The 15,542-nt window shown below is 35.8% G+C and overlaps 1 protein-coding gene across 1 annotated transcript in view; it reads left to right on the top strand.

Annotated features, from left to right (window-relative positions):
• Positions 1-15,542, top strand: part of LOC147409879 (kinesin-like protein KIN-7C, mitochondrial) — an 80,544-nt gene that overhangs the window by 11,166 nt on the left and 53,836 nt on the right. The window contains 3 exon segments of the mRNA XM_086432025.1: positions 6,292-6,357; positions 6,443-6,496; positions 7,195-7,254. Coding sequence (XP_086288151.1) covers positions 6,292-6,357; positions 6,443-6,496; positions 7,195-7,254 — 180 coding nt within the window.

Raw genomic sequence — 15,542 nt, 5'->3', positions numbered from 1 at the left:
ACTCACTCTATCATTCTCTTTCAGATTATTCAGCTATTGAGGAGCCGTTCTTTGAGGAGTCTTTTGAGGAAGTCCTTGAGGAGGGTCAGATTGATGTCTTGCCACCACTGTGTCTTTGAGGATTAGTAGAGGATCCTAGCGGTTTTTGTTTGTAGATAAGAAACATGTTAGTTTAAAATTTTTTGTAACCTGATATATTATGAGATTGAAGATCTTGACTTATATCAATGTTTGTCGATTTCTTCCGCTTACTTTCTCGTATAGATGTAAGTCAAATGTTTATTCCGCTGCGTATATTTTCTTTTCCATAAGTATTATTACTTGTGAATGTTCTAATAGGTTGTGTGTTTGGTTACCTCACACCTCGAGATTCTGACTGATGAATCATAGGGATTCGTGTTGGGATTTTGGGGCGTGACAGATATGAGTCAAAATCCTCAATCTCATAATACATCATACTACAAAAATTCCTAAACTAACATGTTTCTTATCTATAAGCAAAAACCGTTAAGATCCCCTACTAATCCTTAAAGAGATGACGGCGGCAAGACTTCAATCTGATCTTCCTCAGGGATCTCAATGAACGGCTCCTCAAAAGTTGAAAAATCTGTAAGGGGAAGGATATGGTGAGTAACAAGAGAATGTTACTCAGTAAAATGAACGTTGTTCTAACAACAAGTCATACATGCACGAGTAATCATCTGAACAGTTAAATAATATATGTTTTTCATAATGTAACATGCGATAAATGTCTAAGCATACTCAGTAAACAGTTATAATAATTTCAATCTATCATTTAAAGTAACCTATGCATCTTTCAAATAAAAACATCTATCAAACATTACAAAATAAAGAAAAGATACATAATAAGAATACGACGATGTAGTCGATAAGAGAGTAAATGAACACGCTGATATAACCGCATCGGCTATGGTAATTCGTTATTCTAGACTTCCAATCCGACGTGGAATCCCATAGTTATAATATGCTTTTGTGGTCGATTTAGCATACCACAGTTGGATGACCATTTATCCAACTCAGACTCGCTGTTGATCAAGAACCCAATACTGAGTTCAACTAACGGTGAGGTCCACCGTTTGACGACTACAGATTAACAGTAATCACTAACTAGCCCAGGATACCCTTCGCGTCGAAACCTATCAAGAGGCAATGCATGTGAACCCCACCTACCTCTACACTATACAGAGGCCGCCTTTATACACAACGTTTCCTAAGAAATAAGTAGGAGAAATTCTCGGATCTCATAAGCTGTAATATGCTCTAAGGTATCCCATACTACTGAAGAGTATATGACATCTAACGTTATCCTAGATTGACTCGCCGGTTCTGGATACACAGCAACGCGTTACTCTTTATGGGTTTTTTACAAACATTTTCTGGTAAACAAAATAATTTGTTTTGTATATAGTATATCGTTTCTTTTAATAAAAAATACAAACAAGGTCTAGTTGTGCTCTCTAGTGACAACCATTTGTCATTTTCATCCATCAACCATTTCATCCATCTATCTTTCTATCACGTTTTACGTGGTATGGCCACTACGTAGAATTGGAGGCACTGTCCCATCAATCAGTCGAGAACATACGTTCTCTCTATTCATCCATTAATCAAATCGATCAATCTATCATCTAACTTCCTACATATCTAACAAAGTATTTTCACTTTTAAATTGATTCGAGATCCATCGAGCATCAATCAATTCCATTCTATGGTTTTGGTTGAGTAGAAAGACTTGAAAAAAATACGATAAAATCATAAGACGTAAAAATTGAAAAATTGTGAAAATTTGGCTTAGTGTTAGAAAAAGTGATTTTTTTCAAAGTTGTCGAAACTCGACCCAAACATTATACTATTAATAAAACGCTTAAAATACATCGAATGAGTTAAAATCAATAAAAAATAACCATGCAAACATGATCCAATACGTTCAAATATGTATAAATGTAATGAAACAATCGATCTATCAAATATCGCATAGATTTTTTATGAAATTATCACATAACTAGAAGGTAGAAGGAAAGACAACTTACTTCAGGCTATTCTCTACGGTTCAATGGAGTCTAAGGATTACCTCCGACTGATCTCAAAGATTTTCCTTTGACGAAAATCAACGTTTCTAGCGTCCACGCGTAACCCTTGACGAGAGGAACAACTTTCCTTCTTACGGCAAAGCTTGGATTGTTCTCGTTTGACGTAGATCAAATTTTGCAAATCTCGAGGGAAAAGGGTTGAGTTTTGTTTGGAGAGGAGAATAAGAAAAATCAGATTTTTTTAATTAGGGACTGATATTTATAACTTAAGTTGGGACATACGTGTCATTTCGGGAATTGTTTTTCCTGAATGTCGATTTGGACATTCTTATGCTCTATTTCGGGTGATTTTTCGACACGTATCTAATGGTATGATCGGATTCCTCAAATTATATCTATAAAGTGTCGTTTACCAATTTGGTAATCACTTAATGCGAAACTCGAGGATTTAGTAATTTTTTCGATCGATTTCTGATTAAGTCTTGCTTACAGGCTAAAGTATGTTTTTTGACTCTTTTGAATCTATTGGTGAAGTTAATTTTTCCCAAATATTGGAAATTAAGGATCAATACTTTGAATCAACATAAACTTAAAATTCTTTCCTCGAGATACATATTAAGATTTTCAGGTCACATTACAACTTTATCATCTAATTTCGTGCGATAAAGGGTCTTATCCTGAACAAAACAAGTGCACCCAAAGACTCTAGGTGTAATAGGAAAGAGAGTACTATCAGGGCAAAGAATATGAAGAGGCACTTATTCCCCTAAGGTGTGACTTAGAACACGGTTAAGAAGGAAAGCCACAGTGAGGACCGCCATGGTCCAATATAACTTATGAACATGCATTCTTCGAAAAAGGCAGCGGACAATATTCATAAGATGGAGGTTCTTGCGTTCTGCCACCCCGTTCTACTCAAGAATGTAGGGACAAGTCAATTGATGAAGCATACCATGCTCATGAAGGTGAAAGTGAACCCCATCAGAAATATATTCACCTCCATTATCAGATCGAAGGGCTTTTACAGTGATGTTGTATTGGTTTGTATCATTTTAAGAAAGTTAATAAAAATAGGAAGGACTTCAAATCGAGATCGCATAAAATAGACCCAAGTACAATGAAAATAGTCATTTATAAATGTAACATAATACCGATGACCAGTAAAAACAGTAACAGGGGAAGGCCCCTATACATCAGAATGAACTAAATCAAACATAATATTAACTTGATGCATGCGAGGAATATATGAACAATGATTGGAAAGCTCACACACAGTGTATTGAAATTTATGTCTACTACAAGAATTTTTTAAAGCTGGAAATAAATAAGTGCTGAAAATTAACATGTTCTAAGCGAGCAACCCATAAATCTAAAGTTTGAGAAGAAAAATTACGACTCCCAGAGGTAGGTAGCACAGATACCGAAGTTGTAGTATGTGAAGATCCAAACAGGTACAACCCATTCCTCTCATACCCCTTATAAAAAATCTTCCTCGAAGTCATGTCTTGAAAAGTACAGTGAGTAGGAAAAAAGGTTACTGAGTAATTTAGAGATTTGGTAATACTACTCACAGACAAGATTAAGAGATATGTGAGGAACAGGAAGCACATAGTCAAGAGAAATACTAGATGATAAAGGGATGATACTCTTGTTGTGTATAGGTGTATGGGACCCCCATCAGCAAGGCAAACTCCCTATGATTAGCAGGAAAAATAGATGAAGTAAAATGGTCAGACTTACCGGTCATGTGATCAGAGGCACCATAATCAATAATCTATGTCAGGGGAACTGGACTAGACTGGGTGACGTGAAATATAGAAGATATAGCTGGAGGCATAGTAATTGAGGCCACAATCAAAGATGAGAAAGTATGAGCACAGATCTGATCATGAACAATAGTGGCAATTTAGGTTTGAACCTACTATAAATCAACAGTGCCAAGAGTGACAGTGGTGGGAACAAGTGAGGAATTCACAGTGGCAGCACGGTGTGCAGAATGCCCCAACGAAGGAGTGACAGTAGAGTTCAACAAATCAGAATAGAGCGGAAAGCATCGGGCCTTCTCATGGTCCGTCTTCCTACAATGATCGCAAATAAAATAATTCTTTCTACCATGACTACGGCCCCTTCGGCCACGACGAGTATTAACAATGCCTAAAAACCATCCAGATTTGCCTCTATTTCCCAAATAAAGTCTCACAAGCTGAGACCAAGACTAATGCGATGTCATATCTCTCAACAACAAATGTATAAAAAAATAGGTGACCAATAATCAAATGTAGGAAGACTACAATGTGAGGAAAAAATTGTGAAGGATCAAATTGACATACACTTAAGGTGCGAGAACCAAGAGATTATTAGAACTTTGCAGAAAAGAAAGAAATTGATGCAAAAAACTTGAACTCACAACATCTTCAAATCAAAATGAATACTGGAAGTCTTCCTCAAAGTCGAAGAGCAAATCATATGGCTGAAGATTTGGCTTGAAGGGAGGTCTCTCTTGCTGACCAACCAACTACTCCAAAAGACCAATCTATTGGAGAAGGGGTGAACTATGAATATAAGAGGGTCATGGGGCTTAATTGGGGTCTGACACACCCGATAGTGGAGGAAAATATACACTTAACACTTCCCCTCACCCATAAGGGTGGAAGGATTCAAAACCATGATCTATACGAACCTAGCTCTCTAATACCATGTTAGCCAACCAACTACTCCAAAAGACCGATCTATTGGTGAGGGGGTGAACTTTGAATATAAGAAGGTCACGGGGCTTAACTGGGGTATGACACACTCGAGAGTGGAGGAAAATATACACTCAATATTGGGAAATATGCCTTTTCCTTAAGTCTTTACTTCAGTTTTCTAGTTTTCTATTCTTCTATGTAAGGACATCTATGTCCATTTACCTTGATTAATATAAATACCTTGGCAAGTTCTTATTGAGAACTTGACAGATTCACATTCAACAATTCTTCTTGGTATCAGAGCTGGTTGAGGACCCATCGACAGCTCCTCTTTCTTGTTCTCTTCGATTTTTCTATCCTTGGAGTTAACCGCCGTCGCCACTCCTCACTTCTCTTCTCTCTTCTCCTCAACTCTTTAGATTATTGAGACCTAAACCCTAGTAGCAGTTTCGTTGGGAGCTCTCCCATTAGGGATTATTTGGGTCGATATCTCCTAATCGCATGTTGCGATAGGGATTTTTTTTTTCTGGTTTGATAGGGTCATTGATCCCCTGCAATTCTTTTTCTGCCTGCCCCATCTTTCTTTGCTGGGTTGCAACAAGGTCCACAAGGATTGCCATGATAGGGCTGCTGGCTGTGCGACAGAACTGCTGTGGTTCTGCCTTGCGATAGGGTTACTGGCTGTGTGACATGTTCGAAGCAGTGCTGCTGCTGTATTTCTGCCTTGCGATAGGGCTGCTGGTTGCCCCTGCTCTATGTGACAAAATTCCTGACTGGGCTATGTGATAGGGCTGCCCCTTTTTTGTGCGATTGGACTTCTGTTTGGACTGTGAAATAATTGAACTAAGTGTGGGTTTTTATGTTCATTGTGGTCAGCCTAGAAATGGAAATATTTGGTAGAAATGTTTTGATTTGTGTGGAAATTAATATAATGAGGGAATTTGTAAAAATGTAGCAGAAAAAACAGAAATTTTGATAGACATGAAAACACATAAGTTATCAAACTGCAATAACAGTCATATGGAGCGGAAATGAATATCAATAGCAATCCACTACATGTTAGTGTATGTATTTGAGAACTTTATGACAAAAAACAATCATATATTATACATGAAATGAGAATTATCATGTCATGTTAATTGATACACCTTTTTATGTGTGTGACATACTTAAATGATCGAACAATTCAGAAATACATTCATGCATGTTCATATACTTTATTAAAATATATAAATAAATTACTAATGTATCAACTAATTAGAACATGGACGATTGTATATGCATATTAATATGCTTACAATACATCAAAACAAGATGATGTATGTATACCTAAATAATCATATCATTTCTACATATGAATAGATATTTTATGTAATTACAAGTCTTTTTATAATTCTTATTGTTTTTATAAATTTATAAATATTAAAAAAAATTCTTCATTTGAATTTTGTTGTTTGTCCAAATATGTTGACCAAATATTGCTATTTTGATCAGATAATATTGTTTCTATTCATGCTAGTTGCTAGAATTTTTTTTGTTCTATTTTATCGTAGGGAGAGCAGAAGTCACCTGGAATTATTCCATTGGCAGTAAAGGACGTGTTCGGCATTATACAAGAGGTTGTGGAAATAGTTTGATCATCAATTGATAATTTTTCATGAATGTCCTTGTTATGTTACTAACATTGGTCATTATATGCCTCAGACACCTGGGCGGGAATTCCTTCTTCGAGTTTCATATCTAGAAATATACAATGAGGTGAGCATCCATCCTAGTTTTGCTTTTTTTTTTTTGGTGCTATTAAACAAGGTTCAAAGTTTCATTCCATTTACCAAATCAGATAGACACTTATTTTTTTTTATTCGTTTGCTATTCTACCTTTAACTTTTTAGAAAAAAGGATACCATGTGATTATCCAGGTACATAAATCACACAGGTCGAAAGAAAGAACAGATAGATAAAAAAAATAAAAATCCAATTGTCTATTTAGGTAGGGTGGAGATCACATTTTCTCCCATTTGAGAGAGGTGGAATAGATCTAGTGGGTATTTTTCATTTCTGGAAGATGGAAGTTTGTAACATTTTCCTCTTATATTGCTTGGCATAGAAATGATTGAAACCTTCCTGGAATTTTACAGATTAACCATGCTGAAGCAAAAATATCTAAATTGTGGGAGTCCTAATGTATCCTTTTGTTCCTATATAGAAGAATAAGGGAAAATGTTAAATTGCTCACCCACTTAAAAACAAACTCCCTTGTCTGGGTTCACTCTTTTTATCCTACTGATTGAAGAACCTACACTGAGACAAGTATGAAGCAGTAGTTTGCAATTTTTCCTTCTTGTTTTTTTTCTGTCAAAATCTATGTACTTGCTAGACTTAACTTTTTTCTCTGCACCTTTAGAATCATTCGCTAATGTGCTATTTTTTAATCTTGAATGTTTCTGTCTTTCCAGGTTATAAATGACTTACTTGATCCAATAGGGCAGAACCTACGGATACGAGAAGATGCTCAGGTATTTCTGTTAATGTTAGGGAGTTTGGCATGATAAATGTAATACTAGGTCTCCTAGAGCTTCATCCCTTTGATCAAAGGTGAACCATTATATGTATTGGCGTAAATCCTTGTTGTGCTTCTGTTGTCTGTGTTGAATTCTTATATTATAACCAGTAGAATATTATTTAGAGAAGATAAGAAGAAAATGAACATGGGGAGAAGCTGATAGAAAATGAGATGAACCTAGTTGGTTCAGTCTCCTCCGTGGGCCAAAAGGACCAAAAAGAATGATATATTTAACAAACAATTAGAGATATCGACCGGGTACCAAAAACAATGAAATAAAATAAAAGATATGACTTCTTCAATTAATCGGATTCTAAACTCGATCGATTGACTATGATTTCCAACACTCCCCTTCAAGCTGGTGTGAAGATATCTATCATTCCCAGCTTAGCTATCAACATGTGCAGGAACCCTTTATTAACTCTCTAAGTACATTTGCAACCTGCTCTGGGGAATTAAGAAAAGGAGGACAAATCAGTCCCTGTTGAAGCTTTTCTTTGATGAAGTGTCGATCCACCGTAATGTGCTAGGTCTTATTATATTGAACTAGATTATGGACATGCTAATGGTGGTTTTATTGGGACAATAAAGACTAATTAATATCTGAACCATAACACCTAACTCTAAGTATAATCTTCAACCAGAGAAGTTCACATATACTCGATGTACCGTAGCTCGAAGTCAACCCCAACACTAGATCTTGGTTTGTTTCTTTCTTTGCCAAGAAACTAGATTACCTCCTACAAACATACAATATCAAGAGGTTTTGTCAATCAGTGATTGATCCTACCCAATCTACGTCATTGTGGACCTCAACTCTGAGGTGACCATATATGCAATGTTGCATAAGGTGAACAAGGGATCCTGTAAGGAACATCAATACCCTCTATTTAACCTCGAGAAGAGTTGAGGGTGTCTCGCTTAGATAGGTTCCTTATCTCCGGGGATTAGGAGGACAAATTTGAACCCGCTTCTTAGTCTTTTTACCCGAATCCAGCGTCGGACCATACTCCTATTCTTCTTGAAGCGGGAAGTTAAATTCAACGGTTGAGACCCTTTATATTCGAAAACATGTGGTTGTTGCATGAGGATTTCAAGCAAAAGGTTGATGAATGGTGGAATGAGCTGGCTTTAATAGGTGATCCAGGGCCGGTCTTTAGGAGGAAACTTTTTTTTTTTTTTTTGATCGATAATCTTTAGGAGGAAACTCAAAGCTATCAAGGAAAAAGTTGGAATGTGGAGGTTTTTGGGAAAGTTGACTTAAAGAAGAAAGCCATCTTAGAGGAAATCAACGTTCTAGATAAGAAAGAAAAGGGTCTAAGTTTGTCGTTAGAGGAGAAAATAAAAAAGGACAAATCTTCAAGCAGAATTCCAAAAGGTTTCCTTGTGGGAGGAAGTGAGTTGGAAACAAAAATCAAAGGTGAAATGGCTTAAAAACAAGAACACCAAGTTTTTCCATAAAATAGCCAATGTTCGTAGGAAGATCAATGACATTAGGAGAGTGGCCATAGATGCGGTTGAAGGGGAGGAGAGGATTAGGGAAGGCATTGTAGAATTTTATAGAAAGCTTTACAAAGAAGATCATTTGGTTCACTTGTTCCCGGAGCTATTGGATTTTGATGTTATCTCTAGGGATCAACAAGAATGGCTTTGAGAGGCCGATAGAGGGAGACGAGGTATGGAGAGTGGTGTCGGATTTAAGTGGGGATAAAGCACCATGGCCGGATGATTTTTCAATTGCCTTTTATAAAGGTTGTTGGGAAACGATTGGTGTTAATCTGTTAAAAGTGGTGAGGGACCTTCAAGAAAGAAATTTCTTGGATTTTGGGTTAAACAATACTTTTGTGGTCTTGATTCTAAAAAAGGAAGGTGTACTGGACATGGGAGATTTCTAGCCTATTAGTCTAGTCAGCTCTACATTCAAAATCATCTCAAAGGTTTTGGCGTCCAGGAGAGGTGATAGGTGAGATCATAGGGTTGGAACATGAGGCGTTTGTGAAAGGAAGACAAATTTTGGATGGGTTAGTGGTTGCTAATGAGTGTATTGATTCAAGGCTGAGAGATGGTAACCCAGGCTTGGTTTGAAAAATTGACTTCCATAAGGCTTACGATCACGTGAATTGGAACTTTTTGCAGTATTTGTTAATCAGAATAGGATTTGGGGAAAGATGGACAGGTTTGATTATGACATGTTTCGTCTGCGTCCTTCTCCATCCTAGTGAATCTTGCAGGTCACTTTAGAAACTCGAGAGGGTTAAGACAAGGAACCCGTGGTCTCCATTTCTATTTGTGATTGTGGCAGAAGCCTTGGGTAGGTTAGTCAAGAGGGCGACATGTCTTGGGAAGTTGATAGGTTTTAGGGTTAAAGTAGGAGTCCCTCCGGTAACTCACCTTCAGTTGCAAATGATACCCTGGTCTTTTTAGGGGCTTCTATCTATCAATTCAAATTTTGTAGAGGTCTCCTGTGTTGTTTTGAGGCGATTTCAAGGTTTAGAATTAACTTTAGAAAAAGCAAACTCTTAGGTGTTGCCTCTTAAAATCAATTTACGGGATTAAGCAATCTCCCCATGCTTGGTTTCAGCGATTTAACACTGTTGTTTTGGCTATAAGCTTTTCTAGGTGTCACCCAGATCATACGTGTTTTACCCACACTGGTTTGGATGGTCGTCGAACTATCCTACTTGTATATGTGGATGACATTATCAATACTGGTGACGATTCTTGATGCAGGATCGTGAGGGAAGAAAGGGAAAATATGGGGTTTAGGGAAATTTGGTTGGGGCTTGGGTTAAGAATTGGGGATTTCGTTAAGGATTTGGACGACAATAGGAAAATGGTTTCCAAAACACAAAGTTTTCCAATTACACATTTTGAAACTATGATTAGGGGGTATTGGATTTTCTACATTTTGAAATTACTATTAAGTGAAGGTGTAGGATATTTGGATTAGGTTTGGAAAAGAGATTAATGAAGTAAGGGTTAAAGAAAGTGACGAAGGATTAAGGGTAGAATAAGATCGGGTTTGTGAAAGTGCCCTCGATCCGCGGGGTGCGCGGATCCGCTTTTGACCCTTGAGGTTTGGGAGTCGCCACTTAGTTATTAAGGTCTAGGAACCAAACTGACTCTAAAAAAAGGCAAACTAATCTACGAAAGAAAAAAAAAAAAGAGTCCGGGGATCAAGTTACGGGGTTGGAAGGTGTTAGGCACCAACCCCGCCCGGCCAAAGCCGGTCTCTACTAACTTCCAAAATAAGTTACATTGCTAAAACAAAACCTAGATAATAAAAAAAATAAAAATAAAAGAGTTATACCTTTCCGATAGCAAAGACTTTGTTCCCTCAGATCTGACAAAAGTTGCTCCTTGTACCGTACTCCCTTGTTTCGTTCTGTCTCCGGATTTGATTTCGGATCTCCGAGGTAAGGTATCTCATTTTTTTGATCCGGACTCTTCGAGTTTATGATGGATTTTGAAGTGTTTTTGGAGGGCTTTTGGGTGTTCTTTAGGCTAAAATCGAAGGAGGGATGTTAGGTATGGAGTTGGGGCTCCAAAACTAGGGTTTATGGGAGGCTAAGGGGGCTTTTAGATCTACTTCTCTTAGGGTTTATGATTTGATACAAAAATAGGGTGTGAGCACCTCTATTTATAAATTTTTTTAGGGGTTGATTTTGATAGAGTTAGTGTTTAATTAGAGTTCTTTTAGTTAGAGTTGTATTTTAGTTAAAATTGTTTTAGGTAGAATTGTATTTTAATTAGAATTGTTTTAGGTAGAGTTGTATTTTAGTTAGAACTCTATTAAATAGAGTTATTATTTAATTAGAACTCTATTAGGGTTTTTGACTTTTGGTCTTATTTGATTGACTTTTAATATTTTGACTTTAGTCTTAATTGATTGACTTTTAATATCTTGACTTTAGTCTTGCTTAATTGACTTTAATTTTGACTTTAGTCTTACTTGATTGAATTTAATACCTTGACTTTAGTCTTGCTTGATTGGCTTTAAATTTTTGGAGAACCCTCCTCTATTATATTTTTAATTCTTTGGATCCCCAAATGGAGGGGTCCTTAAAGAAATATCTCACGAACCCTCAACAATTTTTCATGAGAGTCCGATTGTTCGATTTTTTTAGTTCAAAATTTTAAATTAATTTCATTAATGTTTCACTTTAATTATTTAATGTTTTATTTATTAATTTAGAAAATTTTAATTATGAAAATTGTGAAATTACCGTTTTTCCCCCGGAGAGGACTTTTCACGTTTTAAGTCGGTTTTTAATGTTATAGGATGCTTTAGAATCGATTTTTCGTAGGGAACTCAATGGAAATATTAGTTTGTGTCATTTATGAAATTTTTTGTGTGAAATGGTCATGAATTTTATGAGGGGCATTTTCGTAATTTTGTTAAATTCTGTTAAAATTGGAGAAATGATTTATTTGGTTTCGATTTGTTGTTTTATGTGTTTGAATGAGTTTTTCTAATCATAACGTAGGCTTTAGGGTTGTTTTGATGTTAGGGGTATTTTGGTTATTTTTAGTGATTTTTATCGTGAAGCTTCTTTTTGGTCTGCAAGATGATGATTTCTATGTTTTTGGGGTCGTATTTTCCTAGCGTAGCGTGGTTTTTAAGGTTTTGTTAGTTCGAGATACCTCATCCGGATTTCTGAAATACATCTAGTAACAAAACAAAACAATGGAAATAACATCCATCATTGAGAATCATTGCAATCGGGTTGACGAGTTGATTAATCAGGCGGATGCAAAAATGGGGTGTCTACAGTTTGTAGGTTTTAGGAATCAAGAATCAAGAATCAAGAACCAAGATCAAGAATAAAGAATAAAGAATAAAGAATCGAGAATCAATAATCAAGAAATCAAGAAAACATAGTTTATGGATTGGTTTCTTGAAAGGATTAAATGTTTTTTGATCTCTCACAAATAATAATAAATAAAAAAGTAGAAAAGATGGATTGAAGAAGAGATAGAGGATAAGAAGAAAATTAAAGAAAGAAAAATGATATTTACTTTGGAATCACCCAATGATTTCCATGATATCAACCATGTTGAGTGCACCAACATTCAAAAGAAAACATAAACTTTTTGTTTATTCCATTCATTCTCTGTTAATAAACCCTAATACATTCTAGAAAAAGGGAAATCGACCAAGAGTCCTAATAAAATTAAAATACCTAATTTTCGTAACTTTTTCTCCTAAAGTTTCAACCCTAATAAATTTAAATAAAACACATCCTAAAGTTACTAAACTACCCCACAATATTATACTAAGATCATGGGCCAATAAAACATGAAAATAAATCCAAAAATATAAAAATAAAGCTTTAAAACTACTCAAAACTAAAAAAACAACTAATTTAAAATAATCTTGAATGATAAAATGATAAATCTAGACCGAATTTAGTGAAAACCTAAACAATTACAAATTTTGCATCAGAAGCCTTAACCAGTGACGTGATTTGTGTTTCGCATTATTCTTCTCTGGTTGGAGAAAACTTGTTCTCGAGTTTTAAAACGCTTCAGAATGATCATGAAAATTTGTGGTTTATCCCTTTTGGCTAAGATTTGTCCTCGTGTCTTGATGTTTTGTTAAACCAATAATTTCGAATTACGATCTTCTATCTTGATAAAATCTTCATTGTACCCATTTGAGATGATTAAGTCGGTTTGAGATAGTGATGAAACAACTGCATCATGAACAAAAAGTGTAGATGCTATCTCCAAAAGATCTTCCTTAGGCTCTTTTGACATATTTTCCACTTCATGATCTTGTTCCTATGTTGATTCCAGAGTTGTAGGCATACCATCTTCTAAAGCTAATGTCTAATCTGTCTTTTTTTCAACCTGCTCTTGGACTGATGGTATCATAGCAGTTGATTTCCACAGTGATATCTTGAGTAGATATCGTTTGTATGAAGCAACAAGTAGAATACTCAATCCGCATCAAAAGTAATCCGTTCACGTGAGATCCAACCATGTCCTAGCACGATATGACATTCCTCTAAATGAATTAATTTACACTCAACACTATTGATGAACTTTCCTTGACAAAATTGAATATTGAAATCTCCATCATAATACCTACAAAATTTCTTATATAAACATTTTGTAAGATCTTCTCAACTAAACTTGTTGAAATCAGGTTCTCTTCATAATCATTACTATGCAATACCTTGAATGACTTATTAGAAGGTAAGACAAATCTAGTTTTGACTTCCAATATCATCTTTATCTATTCCATCTTTAGTTCTGATACCAATTTGATAAAGGACGATGGGGAAGAAAGAGAAAATAAGGGGGTTTAGGCAAATCTGATTGGGGATTGGGTTAAGGATTAAGGGTAGAATAAAATGGGGTTTGTAGGTTTTAAGAATCAAGAATCAATAAAACGTAGTTTATGGATTGGTTTCTTAAAAGGATTAAAAGTTTCTTGATCTCTCACAAATAATAATAAATAAAAATGTAAAAAAGATGGATTGAAGAAGAGATAGAGGATAAGAAGAAGATTAAAGAAAGAAAAATGATATTTACCTTGCAATCACCCTGATGATTTCCATGGCATCAACCATGTTGAATGCACCAACATTCAAAAGAAAGCAGAAACTTCTTATTTATTCCATTTATTCTCCGTCAATAAACCCTCATACAATCTATAAATAAGGAAAATCAACCAAGAGTCCTAATAAAATTAAAATACCTAATTTTCATAACTTTCTCTCTTAAATTTTCAACCCTAATAAATTTAAATAAAACACATCCTTAAGTTACCAAACTGCCTTTAAATATTATACTAAGATCATGGGCCAATAAAACATGAAAATAAGCCCAAAAAATAAAAATAAAGCCCTAAAATTACTCAAAACTAAAAAAATAACTAATTTGAAATAATCTTGAATGATAAAACGATAAATCTAGACTCAATTAAGTGAAAACCTGAACAATTATAAATTTAGCATCGGACCATTAACTTGATTTGTGTTTCTCATTAATTCTACTTGCATTACCTATGTAAAAACGGAATTGGGTCGTGCCTTCGATGCAAAGGATTTGGATTATCTTCGATTCTTCTTAGGCATTGAGGTTGCTCGCTTAAATTGAGGTCTATCCCTCTTTCAACGAAAATATGTTCTCGACTTGCTTCAAGATATTGGTATGCTTAGATGCAGGTCTGGTCATTCTCCTATGGACCCAAACCACACTCTTAACTCCAGCGAAGATGACCATCTTCCAGATCCTTCAATGTATCAAGTGGTGGGTTGTTTCATATACTTGACGAATACGAAACCAGATCTTACCTTTGCTGTCAGTGTCATCAACCAATTTATGCAGTATCCACGGGTTCCCCATTTGGATGTTGTACATCGAATTCTACGGTATATCAAGTCTTCTCCTAGACGAGGGCTTTTATACTCAGATGTTGGTCATTCTCACATTAGTTATTATATTGATGCTGACTGGGCTGGTTCCCCTATTGATCGGCGTTCCATATCTGGTTATTATACCTTGTCTTGGAGGTAATCTTGTAGTATGGAAAAGCAAGAAGCAACTTGTTGTATCTCACTCTAGTGCTGAGTAGGAGTATCAAGCTATGCTTCATGGTATGTGTGAGCTCTTATGGTTGAAAACCTTTCTTACTAAGCTTTGATTTCCTCCTTCATACCCAATGCCTCTTGATTGTGACAATCAAGTGGCTATTCACCTTGCATTTGTCTCTGTTCTCCATGAACGGACAAAACACATTGAGGTCGATATTCACTTCATTCACGAGAAACTTCAATCTGGGATTATCTCCATGCCTCATGTTTCTTCTTCTGAACAATTAGCGGATATCTTCACTAAGGCACTGGGTCCTTCCCTTCTTCAGGCAACCTTGGTTAAGCTGGGCTTGATTGACGCTCCAGCTTGAGGGGGAGTATTGGGTTGTATGTGTGGTGTGTATGTAGTTTAGTTGGTGTGTATGATATAAAGGGTATTTATGTAACTTCCTTATTCTTTTAACATAAAGGCTAGTGGGTCTCTTTCTCTCACAACTAAGCCATTTACAATCTGAGAATACAATTCAAGACAATTTTGATAGAAGCTATCTATAGTGTGGAAATGGGTCTCAACTTGTGGGAATGTAGTTTACTTTTCAGAGTACTTATGCATTCCTGAGAAAGCTCATGGTTGCAAGGTATGAGTTCCACTGTGTAGTCCGATGGAAGAAGGATAGAATTCTAGTATGTGTTATGT

The sequence above is a fragment of the Akebia trifoliata genome, chromosome 2 (genome assembly GCF_017979445.1).
Source record: "Akebia trifoliata isolate Shusen 1 chromosome 2, ASM1797944v1, whole genome shotgun sequence".
NCBI lineage: Eukaryota > Viridiplantae > Streptophyta > Magnoliopsida > Ranunculales > Lardizabalaceae > Akebia > Akebia trifoliata.
The sequence above is the reverse complement of the archived record's forward strand: the minus strand, read 5'-3'. Positions and strand labels throughout refer to the sequence as shown.